The sequence below is a fragment of the Colobus angolensis genome, unplaced genomic scaffold, assembly GCF_000951035.1.
Source record: "Colobus angolensis palliatus isolate OR3802 unplaced genomic scaffold, Cang.pa_1.0 Scaffold255, whole genome shotgun sequence".
Lineage (NCBI taxonomy): Eukaryota > Metazoa > Chordata > Mammalia > Primates > Cercopithecidae > Colobus > Colobus angolensis.
In genome coordinates, this window is record NW_012115766.1 from 888766 (window position 1) to 901670 (window position 12905).

At 41.3% G+C, this 12905-nt stretch overlaps 1 protein-coding gene across 1 annotated transcript in view; it reads right to left on the minus strand.

Annotated features, from left to right (window-relative positions):
- Nucleotides 1-407: 407 nt before the first annotated feature.
- Nucleotides 408-12905, minus strand: part of KL (klotho) — a 44261-nt gene continuing 31763 nt past the window's right edge. Inside the window, exons 2-5 of the mRNA XM_011946897.1 lie at nt 11178-11688; nt 10145-10413; nt 3651-4752; nt 408-2682 (exon numbers count right to left, since the gene is read on the minus strand). Coding sequence (XP_011802287.1) covers nt 2345-2682; nt 3651-4752; nt 10145-10413; nt 11178-11586 — 2118 coding nt within the window. The 5' untranslated portion in view covers nt 11587-11688 and the 3' untranslated portion in view covers nt 408-2344. The remainder of the gene's footprint in view (nt 2683-3650; nt 4753-10144; nt 10414-11177; nt 11689-12905) is intronic.

Here is a 12905-nt window from a genome sequence, read left to right on the forward strand (position 1 = left end):
GCCGCCTAGCGGTCCCGGGGCTGACCCTAGAGGTGCCCTCCCTCCTCTCGTTCACCCCGAGCCACCTGCGAAGTTGTACCCGACTCACAGTCAGCATGAGACGGGTATTAGAAGGTAGCTGGATGGTTCTCAGAGGTCGCTTCTCTTCGCTGCTTTGGCTTCTGGTTTGTCCTTTTCAGCTCTTGTGTATTTCGCTGTCTCATCTCTGAAATTCTCTCTGCTCCACACGTGGCCTAGCCTGGGTCAACCTCCCGCTACCATCTTCCAGCCGCCTGGGTCAGGCCCCTTGCAGTCACACCCATTTCTCCACTGCTCGCATCACATCTTCTGTGGCTTAGTCAACTCAAGTTTTTTTAATTAAAAAAATAATTAGCTAGCAACCACTCATATGATTATGAAAGAAGGGAAAAAGTTGCAGGCAGATTTATTATTAATATAATACTTTATCAAACAGCAGAATTACTTCTCTTTGCAGTCAAGGAAATTAAAGGAAATGTGCAACACAATTATTTTTAAACAATATTCATCAACATTAATTAATAAGAAACTAACAAACAGGAATGGTTAAATAAGTTGTGATACATTCCTCTGGTGGGATACTCAACAACTATTAAAAATCATGCTTTTGAAGACTAATAATGACAAAGGAAAGTTTCATAATAAAAATTAATGAAGATACTAACTATATACAATATGATCTATGTAAAATAAAATACATAGGAAATGTTAATAGTGGCTATTTCTGGCTTCTGAGATTATAGATAATTTTAGTTTTTCTTTGCATATAGTTTCTGTGTTTTAAAAGTTTTTACAATGAACATATATTACTCTTATAATCAGAAAAATATATACATAAACTTGATTCTCTAGCATCCAATTTTAATAAGTCCAGTTTAAAATGAATATCACCAAAAGCTTATCATTCATGAAAAAATCATACCACCTCTAAAGATGATATATTATACAGTACAGTATATTATTATACACTAGGACCCTGTGTCAGTGAGGTTAGTGATGCCTGTTATGACATTGGTTTATCTTGCCTGATACAATATTGACTGATCTATAAAACAACTCCAGTGTAATACAGAGACTTCCCTGTCTGAAAATCAGCAAGACTTATTTAAGGGGCATTAAAGGATGAAACCTAATTAGCCCTTTCTAGATATCACTAGCATGTTTCAGTGTAAAAGTTCAAAGTAAAACTAGTTCAAAGCTACTTCCACAGAAGTAACAGCAAAAACATAAAATAGACCTCAGAGATCACAAAAACAAATCCAGTGTTATTCAGAACAGATTGCTTTTGAACCTATCAAGCATTTGTAAAACTATCAATTCAATGAATTACAGTACAGCTAAAGAATAGAAAGTAGTATCACTCTTCATAGAATGAGTGATTATTTCATCCTTGTTCTCTAGGGAAAGGTCATGTCATTCATCCCAATGTCTACTCAAAAATGGTGTATAATCAAATTAATCATAATGTTGCACATAATAAGCACTTTTTCCTCCTTTCCTCCACCTAGAGTCACTGCAGTATACTGTATTTCACAAGTGCTTTATGCTTCCTGAAGAGCCCAATATCACAGGATGCATGTTTATTTTTCCGCAGATACTTATCAAAAGTTTCCTACGTGCAAGGCCCCCAACAAGGTACCAGTGAGACAAATCCCTCAGGGACCCAGGGTTTAGAGAGGGCCTCAAAAATCATATAAAATATACATTTCTATAATTTGCTCTAGAAGTTTGTCATTAACCAGATACATAAATTAATACTAGTATTTGATAGAAGCATTGCTTTCGAAAGGAACATTCCAGCCTAGGGCCCTCTGTCATCTCTCCTGTATCTGCCATCTTCTTTTTCACAGGAAATGAGATTTGACAGAGGGGAAGCCACTAGACATTATTATGGCAGTTGAGAAATGGTTACTTGGTATGTAACTTTCTATTCGAACTCTTGCAATTATTATTTCCAGAAAAACATTAAATTTAGAAGTGGGTACAGATGAAAATATTCCTAATCTTGTCATTCAAATTTCTGCACAAATGTTGCATTGGTGTGATTCCTGTTTTTCATGCTTTTGCTAGTGTGTTACAGAAATTATAGTGCCTGTCAGTTTTTAATCACCCAAAAAGGAGAACAAATTCAGGCACTATTCACATTATTCAATATTTTATGATCACCTATGCCCATTTCAAAACCTCTGTCATAAGCCACAAAAACGTTTTCTGGAAGTCAGATGTATGAAATGTACAGTTTCACAACACTTAGAGGTGCAAATGATTAACAGCTGATGTGTCTGCATAATTATTTCAAAACGAATGAATAGGAAAATGTTCAGAACTATTTGTAACGTCTTCTGCCTTTCTTCGAGTAGTAAAATATAAGGGAGAGAGAAACAATAAAAGCCAAAAATAGAAAAGCTATGAAAGCCACTAAAGGCTTTCGGGTGTGGAAAAAACTGCACTCAGTACACATGGTGAATTCTTCTGGACAAAATTTTTCCAGAGTTTCTGGGCCCGGGAAACCATTGCTGTCAATTATTTTCCTGTAATGTTTCATGGATGGCTTGGGCTCAAACTGATCTGCAGCAAAGCGATAGAGGCCAAACCTCGGGGCTGTGCGATCGTTAAATGAATAAGCGAAGTATCCGCAAAGATTGATACCATCCAGTATGTGGGCTGGAAAAACAAAAAGACAGAAGAGTAGTTATTACATATGTTGCACACAACACATCACTTTTTTTTTTTTTTTTTGAGATGAAGTGTCACTCTGTCACCAGGCTGGAGTGCAGTGGCACCATCTTGGCTCACTGCAGCCTTCACCTCCCGAGTTCAAGTGATTCTTCTGCCTCAGCCTCCTGAGTAGCTGAGATTACAGGTGTGCACCACTACACTTGGCTAATTTTTGTATTTTTAATAGAGACGGGGTTTCACCATGTTGTTCAGGCTGGTCTTGAACTCCTGACCTCAGATGATCTGCCCACCTCATCTTCCCAAAGTGCTAGGATTACAGGTGTGAGCCACCATGCCTGGCCTTTTTTTTTTTTTTGGAAATAGTGTCTTGCTCTGTCTCCCAGGCTGAAGTGCAGTGGTGTGATCATGACTCACTGCAGCTGGACCTCCAAGTTCAAGCAATCCTCCTGCCTCAGTGTCTCGAGCAGCTGGAACTACTGGCGTATGCCACCATACTCAGCTAATTTTTGTGATTTTTAGTAGAGACAAGGTCTCACTATGTTGCCCAGGTTGGTCTCAAACTCCTAGGCTCAAGCAATCCTCCCGCCTTGGCCTCCCAAAATTCTGGGATTCCAGGTGTGAGCCACCATGCCCAGTAAGGTTAAATCTTTATGTATTCCTTCATGTACATGAAACAGTTAAGACTGCCGTGGAGCCATCCAAGATGGAAGACGAGAATCTATGCTTGCATAGATCCAGAGTAGGGGCTAGGGATTTCTGGTCTTCCACTTTTAGCTACACTCCTTTATCTTTGGGAAAATGCTAGATACCTCTTGGACTGTTTCAGTGAGGCACAAAATGGATAGCCCTCCATTCCAAGGGTAACAGTGTGTGTTGATGTTGGAGATTTAATCAAGTGTCACGCCCTCTGGTGACATAACCTTCAGGATATTGCCACAGCTGGGACTCCTTACCTTTGAGAGCTTCGTTTATGTAATTCTGCATATAATACACCCTCAGCTGGTCGTCCTCAGCATGCAGCCCATCGTCGATTCCGTTGGATATTATGTACATGGGGAGGTCTCCGTACTTGAACTTCAGCCAGTTCAGTACTTTGCGCAACCCCCAGGGCACCACTGCCACCTGACTGGGGGAGTTGAGCCACGTGATGTCGGTCATTTCTTGCACTTCTAGGTAATCATTGTATTTTATTGGATCTTCTTTTTCTGAGTCTACAAGGATGGTGGTATAATGGCTTAAAGCCAAAAAGTCAAAGGTACCCCGGATTAGCTTTTTTTCATCTTCAGTGAAATAAGGAAGAAGAAAATTGTTTCTTTGGTTCAGCCAGTCCCTCATCAGCCATGGATAATCTCCAGAGCCGAAAATTGGCTCAGCCAGCCAGCCAATGTCAAATTCCAAAACTCTCTCGGCCACTTCTTTGTCCTTTTGGGAGAAAGGGCAGGCAGGTTCTATCCAATCGGCCTGCAAGGCTATGGATATTTTCCCATTCTGAGCATGCCTAAACTTTTCATTATACACATGCCAAGCCAGGGCATGGGCCTTCAGGAGGTTGTGGCCGGCACTGTATGTCATGTTCCTTGTATACGGCTCATTCATCGTTATCCAAAGCTTGACGTGATGGCCGAGCTCTTGAAAGCACAGTCGGGCATACTCCGCAAAGGCCAGGGCAGTGTAGGGGTTCTCCCAGGCACCCTGCCTGGCCAGGAGGCGCGGCAGTCCTTGGTTCGGGGCCACAGGCTGCCACAGGGCCACCACCGGGGTGATGTTGACACGGACAAGCTCGCTGACCATGCAGCGATAGTACTGTAGGATGGTGTGGTTTACCTGGGACTGGTTACCCAGAGGGAGAATCAGGGCCCAGTCCAGGGAGAAGCGAAAATGTGTAACGTGCATTTCCTGGAGTAAAGTGATCTGCGGCTGGATGGCGGCAAAGTCAACACAGTAGGATTTCCTCTTCTTGGTCACAACCCCATCCACTTTAATAAGCCTTTTACTGTGGTGGACATCCCACAGGTAAACATTCAGGTCGGTAAACTGAGACAGAGTGGTGTCTACCTGCAAAGGGCAGAGTAAACATGAGCGTCACCTGGACAGCCCTGAGGAAGTAACTCAATGCAATTATTTTGGCAAAACTAGCAAGGAATATCAGCAAAAATAGAAGCCTTTCTAGCTAAGAATGTGACCTGTCTTTCATCAGTTGTCAGCTCCTGAGGAAGACAATATTCCACTTTCTCATATGCACACTCGCTTTACCCGTAGTTCTAACTCTTAAACTGTTTCTTTAATGTTACCCCCAAAAGTCTGGATTTGGTCACTTTAGATGACAAATGCTAATCAGTCTCGCACACTGCTGGTCGGTGTTATGTAAGCAGAGTATTTTGGGGTGTTTTTCTTTTAATATAAGAAATCACTAATGGCATGAGACTTTCAAATAAAAAAAAAAAAAACTAGTTGAAAAAAAGAAAAAGTTTAAAATGTGAGAGAGTTAGCCAGGTGCGGTGGCTCATGCCTATAATCCCAGCACTTTGGGAAGCCGAGGTGGGAGGATCACTTGAGGCCAGGAGTTGGAGACCAGCTGGGGCAACAAGTCAAAATCCCGTCTTAGCCTGGCATGGTGGCACAGGCCTGCAGTCCTAGTTACTCGGGAGGTTGAGGTGGGAGGATTACCTAAGCCTGGGAAGTCAGGACTGCAGTAAGTCATGATCACATCACTCTATATCAGCCTCAGTGACGGAGCAAGACCTTCTCTCAAAAAAAAAAAAACAAAAAAACCCAAAATCAAATTTAAAAAACTGAGTAAGTTAAGTAAGAAAATGAAAAGATATTTATAATTAAATTGTGCTTAAAATTACGCTCTAAATTGAGGTTTGCTATAGGGAGAGGGAGTGCTGAATAAACGTAACTCTTACCTTTTTGTTGGGTTTAGGGTCAGTGACAGAATCTAATAAATTCAATCTGACTGATGGTAGAAAGTCCAAGAGAAAGGCCAGGTGCAGTGGCTCATGCCTGTAATCCCAGCACTTTGCAGGGCTGAGGCGGGCAGATCATGAGGTCAGGAGTTTGAGACCAGCCTGACCAACATAGTGAAACCCCATCTCTACCAAAAATACAAAAAGTAGCTGGGCATGGTGGTGCACACCTGTAATCCCAGCTACTCAGGAGGTTGAGGCAGAAGAATCACTTGAACCCAGGAGGCACAGGTTGCAGTGAGCCGGGATCATGCCACTGCATTCCAGCCTGGGTGAAAGAACGAGACTCCATCTCAAAAAGAAAGAAAGAAAGAAAGAGAGAGAGAGAGAAAAAGAAAAGAACAGAAAGTCCAAGGGAGAACGTGGAAGGAAAGAACAATATTGTCATCCACCCATAGTGGAATTTTTAACATAGTTAAAAATTTTTTCTAAATTTTATTCTTCTGTAACAATGATGACAATTATAGTTCTCAATCATATGTTATAAAATCCTCCCAAATAAAAATACGCATTTAGGAAAAGTTAGCAAATTATAAAATCAAAATCACAAAATCATTCCTTTTTGTGGAGGGAACGCAAACTGAAAAATCCATCTGGAAGAACTGTACCCTAAGCCCGTGTTCCCCTCTGAAATAATCCTGTTAGAACAGGTTCCTTGGTCTGATGCCCTGTATAAAAGCAAGGGTCACAAACCGTAGCAGAGTTTTTGTTGCATTTTACGGGCCTGTTGCAAATGCACTGCTATTTCTCTGGAGAGGTAAGTGTGTTTATAAAGAAAAGTCATTAAAAACAGCATGTCAAAGGGAAATTGCCTTTTCTGGAGAACCGTCCCTTGCAGAACACTCACGCATGAACTTCCCCTAATGCTGTGGGAATGCTGTCAGAAGTATTTTTCCACTGTGATGCACCCCACAAATCATGTTTCCTCAGCTTTGAAGGAGAGAATATTTGCACGCTCTTTTGAAGTATTCAGAGTTTGAAGGAATTTTTCGGATTATTTTTATAGAGCTCTGAGTTGACTAAACTCATAACTTTTTTTTACCGTGATTGTTCCAAAACAACAGCTTTTATTCAGTCCATCTGAAAACAAATATGAAAGACTACGGTATCATTTCTGGAGAAAAAAAAATGTTTCTTGAAAATACAGGACAGGCCGGGAGTGGTGGCTCACGCCTGTAATCCCAACACTTTGGGAGGCCAAGGCAGGTGGATCACGAGATCGGAAGATCAAGACCATCCTGGCTAACATGGTGAAACTCTGTCTCTACTAAAAATACAAAAAGTTAGCCGGGTGTGGTGGTGATAGCCTATAGTCCCAGCAACTCAGGAGGCTGAAGCAGGAGAATGGCGTGACCTCAGGAGGCGGAGCTTGCAGTGAGCTGAGATCGCGCCACTGCACTCCAGCCTGGGCGACGGAGTCTGTCTCAAAAAAAAAAAAAGAAAGAAAGAAAAAGAAAACACAGGACATTTGAGGCAAAATTCCACCTAACCTCCATTAATTTGTTAACTTAGGTTTTACTAAAAAATAAAATAGTGAAGTTGGACCTTTCAGAAGGAATGGCCATTAAAACATGTATTTAGTATGTTATGGGAGAAAGTTTCTCCTCACAGGGACCAATGTTAAAGAGGCTCTATGTCCTCAGTACATAGTGAGTTCGATATTTATATTAACTATGAGCATCCGTGGTTATGGAAAAACAAACCTCTCAGCCAAGAAAGTAGGTCCAAGTAAAGTGACAATCCATGTGAACGAGCCTAAGGTCAGGGTTGTGTGCTTCTGAGGACATTATTTTTCAAGTTGTTCAGGTGAAATGCATGCCTCAAACACTGAAAGTTTCAAATACTAGCCAGGAGGGAAAAGATGAAGTTCAGTGGTTTAAAAATCACTTCTCAGGATTTTAATATAATGTCTTAAAGCTGCAGAGTACTGTTTGTAAGTGAAAACACACACACCTCAGAACTGACATACAAAGAACTTATTTTGACTGTGTCAGTTAGGTTGACATCGTCAACCTGTGTCCAGTTAGCTTGAGAAGGGTACTGTCAATGTAACACAAAGCCTGAGATGAAAACCAGAAGAAGAAAATAGCAGTTGCAGCCTTTCCCCACCAGAGAGCTTCCAGAGAAGCTTCCATCTGCTGTGGGTTTGACAGTGACTTAATTTTGTGTTTGTTGAGTTCTGCACAGGAGGAGACTGTGCCAGGAGCAGGGGTGCGGTCCCCAAGTTGATGAGGAAAAAAGGACAGTGTGATCTGAGAGCGAGACCACTGGGGCCAATTAGTGGCTGACCTTAGGTCAGATTCTAAAACAATAGCTTCTAGAGTATAGTAGGAAAAGGAATTATCTCCCATCTCGCTTGCTATTCACTGCTATACTTACTGCTTCTGACCAGCGTTTCTCTTATCCCTCAAGGAAATAGGATGTACCCTTAAGACTTTCTCACTACTTACCAATTCCCAAAGCCAGCACACAGCCCCCGGATGAGGAAACAAGCAGGAGAAGTAGGGCTCCCTCCGACACCCCCCCTCCCCTTTGTTCTGCATTCGTTCCCACAATCTGCACAGCAATGCTGGCTGGGAGATTGTGCCGCATACAAAGGACTGAATCTGCCAGACTCAGGCTGCTCTCTGAGATCCATGCTCAGCAGGGAGCAGGGAAGAGATAGCACAAAGACCAGGGACCATCCGATCTATCCCCAGTCCCAGTAAAGAGGAGGAGGAAGGAGGACTGCAGAGGTCTTCCTCCCTTTCTCCTTCTCCCCTTCTTCCTCACCAGCCTCGCTTCTCCCACCTCAGATCCTCTCTGAATCCCACAGTGGAATCTACTCTGAGGAGGGAAATTAGGATAAGGAGATTTCAAATAGCAGGGGGCTTGGAGAGAAGGAGAGAGTCGGAGCAGGGCAGAATATTACACAGTAAACAGGAGGGAGCTCAGAAGCATTTCTCCTGGGCTCACATATCCTAGCATAAAAGATGATACATCCAGTCTTTTTTTTTTTTTTTTTTTTCAGCGACCAAGTCTGGCTCTGTGACCCAGGCTGGAGTGCAGTGGTGCGATCTCGGCTCACTGAAAGCTCCGCCTCCCGGATTCACACCATTCTCCTGCCTCAGCCTGCTGAGTAGCTGAGACTACAGGCACCCGCCACCACACCTGGCTAATTTTTTGTATTTTTAGTAGAGACGGAGTTTCACCATATTAGCAAGGATGGTCTCGATCTCCTGACGTGATCTACCCGCCTCGGCCTCCCAAAGTGCTGGGATTACAGGCGTGAGCCAGTCATCTTTTAAATGGAAGGTGAGGGTTTAAGTCTGAGACTGCCTGTAAAATGAACTGGATGGTCTGAAAAGGAAGAATAATCCCAACCAGCAAAAAATGTATTAAGGATAGCGTTAATTTATTTCCTTATAAATAAAAGATTTCAATTTGATATTTACAAGAAAACAGCAACCCATTTCACATTCTTCCAAGCATTTCCTTTCAAGCTGTGATTTGCAGAACCAATGAATTGGCTACCATAACCCAAACATGTCAAAGCCAACTGCTTGTCTATGGACACTGAACTCTGTCCCTGTGTTGAGGGCTATTTTCACACTTGGGACTCTATCAGCAGCAATCCCCCAGCCCCACCCTTGTTACCACCATGCCCGCTTCACTCCATTGCATCATTTGTGCATACATTGTTTTCTCTCAGTAGATTCCTTTGCTCCTTTGAATGCAAAGGTTGCCCTTACTCATCTCAGTGTACCCTCTACCTGCACTCCCCTTAACCAAGCGACCCAAGCAACTAACACAAGGCTGTGGAGACACTAGACATCCAATAAGTGCTTACTAGAGTATCCAATCAAATGCTGGAAAACAAGTCCCTTCAAAATTTGGGAAATTTAAAAGAATGTTAAGGGCTTACTACTGAGAAGACGCTCAATAAATATTGGTTGATCATTTTGAAGAAATTTCATATCATTTCAATGACTATTGCTAAAAAAGACATTCTGACCAGTGAGTCACTGGATCTAGGGTTTACTTTCTTAGGGTATCTCTACACATTTGTGGAGCCCACAGTTGTGCCTCTGGAGGAGTCTGCCTAATGTTCCTGCCTCAGTCTCAGCAGCACCACTGAAACTCAGAGGCTTTGGAGTTCTGTGTTAGATCCTGTTCGTGAAAACACTCAACTGCCTTAAAAAGGACCAAAAACCACAATGTGAAAAGAGAGTGTTTTATCTTTTCACTGTCTTAACCGGATCTTAAATATTGATATGTTTTAAATTTATTTCTCTTTGCATCTAACTTAAGATGAAGATAGGAAGATTTCTGGAGAGCAGGGTGCAACATTCCAAATTGTATCCTTAGTGTGCTCATAAGGAATTGTTTCTGGCTCAAAGAACGGACAATGTGCCATGACAATCAGCCTAGGAAGGAAGCACTACTTACTAGTGATAGGGCTTGGTGAGACTGCTGATAGGTTTTGCCAGCTGACTTACTTGAATGTAGTTGTCAACAATTCCCCAAGCAAAGTCACAGGGAAATGTCCCTTCTAGGGGCTGATTTTCAGGTAAAGGAGGGAAGCCATTTTTCTCTATCAGCTTTTGGTAGAACAAGGCTGAAGACTTTGGCAACAACGTCTTTTCCTGGCTTAGAAAGTCGACATAGAAGAGTCCACGCCTGATGCTGTAACCTCTGTGCCACTCGAAACCGTCCATGAGGGACCATGCGGTGTACCCGATGACATCCACCCCATCTAGCTTGATGGCTGCAAAGGGAAGAGGGGACAAGAGCAACACGACCCTTCGCTGGGCACTTGCATTATGATTCAAGAGCATCTGAGCGTTCTCCTACTTAAATAAAGTGCAATGCTTCTTGTTTGGTAAGCCAATGATTTCTCTTCTTGACAAAAGACTCTAATCAAACCTATATAACTCTACAAATAAATGCCCTCAAATTAGGCCTATCAATATGTTTTTTTGGATTTCTGAGCACCTCGACAGAATAGTTCCTTATTTATAATACATGTTCTACAGGGCTGGAAAGATGTCTTGTACCACTTTCCATCCTAGACACCCAGCATTGTGTCTGATGCAATAAATAAATAAATGAAGGCTTTAAAAGCATGATCTATTTATACTGTTTTCTCTAGGAAACATGGACATTCCTTTTCCTTTGAAGTGTTTTATTCAACCAAAATAACAAGAACTGAAAAACATGTGCAGAGAGCTAGATATCCTGGGATTTATGTTCAATTTAATCTAAAAATCTAGATTAGTAACTCTGAAAGTTAAGTAATTACAAATATTATAACCCAGTTTCTCATTTACAAATGGGTTTTTAAAAATTAATTCAAGTTCCTCAAGACCCCAAATGAGAAAGGTGTTACATGAATGCATTCCTACTATTGCCAAATTGAATGTCTCCATTAGGATTTAAAAATATAAATTCACATAGTTCATGTTAGATAATCTTAGAGATTTTTTTCCAGAAGTCTTTGACAGGAAATGAGAACTTTACCCAAAATCATACCTTTTAAGGTTTCCATGATGAACTTTTTGAGGTAATACATATATTTGGCATCATCTCTCTTAGTGGTCCCTGAGACAAACCAGCCATTTTCCACAATAAATATTTGAGGATGGTTATATTCAAGGTCAATCCAGGAAAGCAGTTGTCTCAGGCTGGGAGATTCTAATTGGCGGAATTTCATGTGAGGGTCCAAAAGTTGAAAACTCAAGGTTGGTCCAAAGGAAAGAGCAAAAAAGTCAGCAGTTCCTTTGATGAACTTTTTCTCAGGTTCAGTAAAATCAGGCAGAAGAGACGAAAGGTTATTCTTCATGCTCTCAGGATAGTCACCATCAATAAATACGGGTTTGGCAAACCAGCCTAGTACAAAGTCCATAGATTTTTGACATTCTTTGATGCTATGGTCGGTCATTCTTCGAGGACTGATCCAATGAGAGCTTAGGGCGATGGACACCTGGCCTCCCTGAGTGGGACGGAAAGAAGTATTGTAGAGATGCCAGACTTTGGCATGAGCCTATGAAAAGAAAAACCATGGCGAATTTATCTCTAGTTGTGAGGAGAAATGTAATATAATACTTGAATCCCCAACTCAAATGATAGGTTTCTCATCAAGCCTAACTTAATGACTAATAATGTAAAAATCAGCTGGAACCAATAAATTAATTCAAAGGTAGGTCACCCCACAGTGAGGTGCTACCAGGACTAGAGTTATTTCCATTGATTTTTAGCAGTCAGTGGAAAAATGTAAATTCCTTGGGTTGAGTGTGTGTTATCCACATTTTGAAAAGCTAATGAAATAAAAGAATTTGTTATAATATCTTACTATTTAATTGACTTTGGATTATGTACTTTTTAATTTACGGGTTTTGTGAAAAGAACCAATGCTACATCTGTGATCACACCAGGAATTTCTAAATAGGATTATATTTTTTATCCTGAAACTGGGAGTTTTCAAAATGACTCAGGTCATTGGAGTTAATTTACTATTTCAGAGTCATCTCTCATAGCTAAAATTCTAACAAGCAATCTTCATTCTTCCCTAAGAAGAATCAGTACAATAAATTAGAGAACCCACTCCAGTATCTAACCTTGGCCTACCCTCTAGAACTCTGGGACAGTTCTGGTTTCCCACAGACCCAGGGTGCAAGGTACAAGCCAAGAGCAAAAAACAGCAAAATACAGCTGCAAGGAGATCAGATGTCCATTGTTAGCATGAAGCAGGAGTTTCATACAGCAATGAAAAGGGCTTTGCATCCATAAAACCAACTTTATACTCCCATAAATTCTTACTGACTTCTAATATCTTATTTTCATTTGTTTCCTTTTTATCTACAAAGAAGAGTGCAAATTATAGGGGTTTTTTCTCCCCTCCTCGAAGTGAGTTTCTCTTTCCCTTTGAATTCCTTGATTTACTCTTCCTATTTTCCTACAAATACAAATGTTGTTTATCAGCCTTTATTCCCCTAACATATCCTCTTTGAAAACTCCATTCTAATTCTCTGTTTGACTCCATATATTCTCCAGAATGATCATGCCAATTTTCATTCCACTCCCTGGGCCTGCAGAATCTCCTTTGTTCATTGAGCCAAATAGCCTCTTCAACATATCCTAAATATTCCTCTCTTGGTTCATTTCAGTACAGGCATCCAAGAATGGCCTCATCAACATTCTTATGGGTTCAGCCTAACATTTCAATGGAATAAGATAGTTTATGGCTAACTTTTCTTTTTA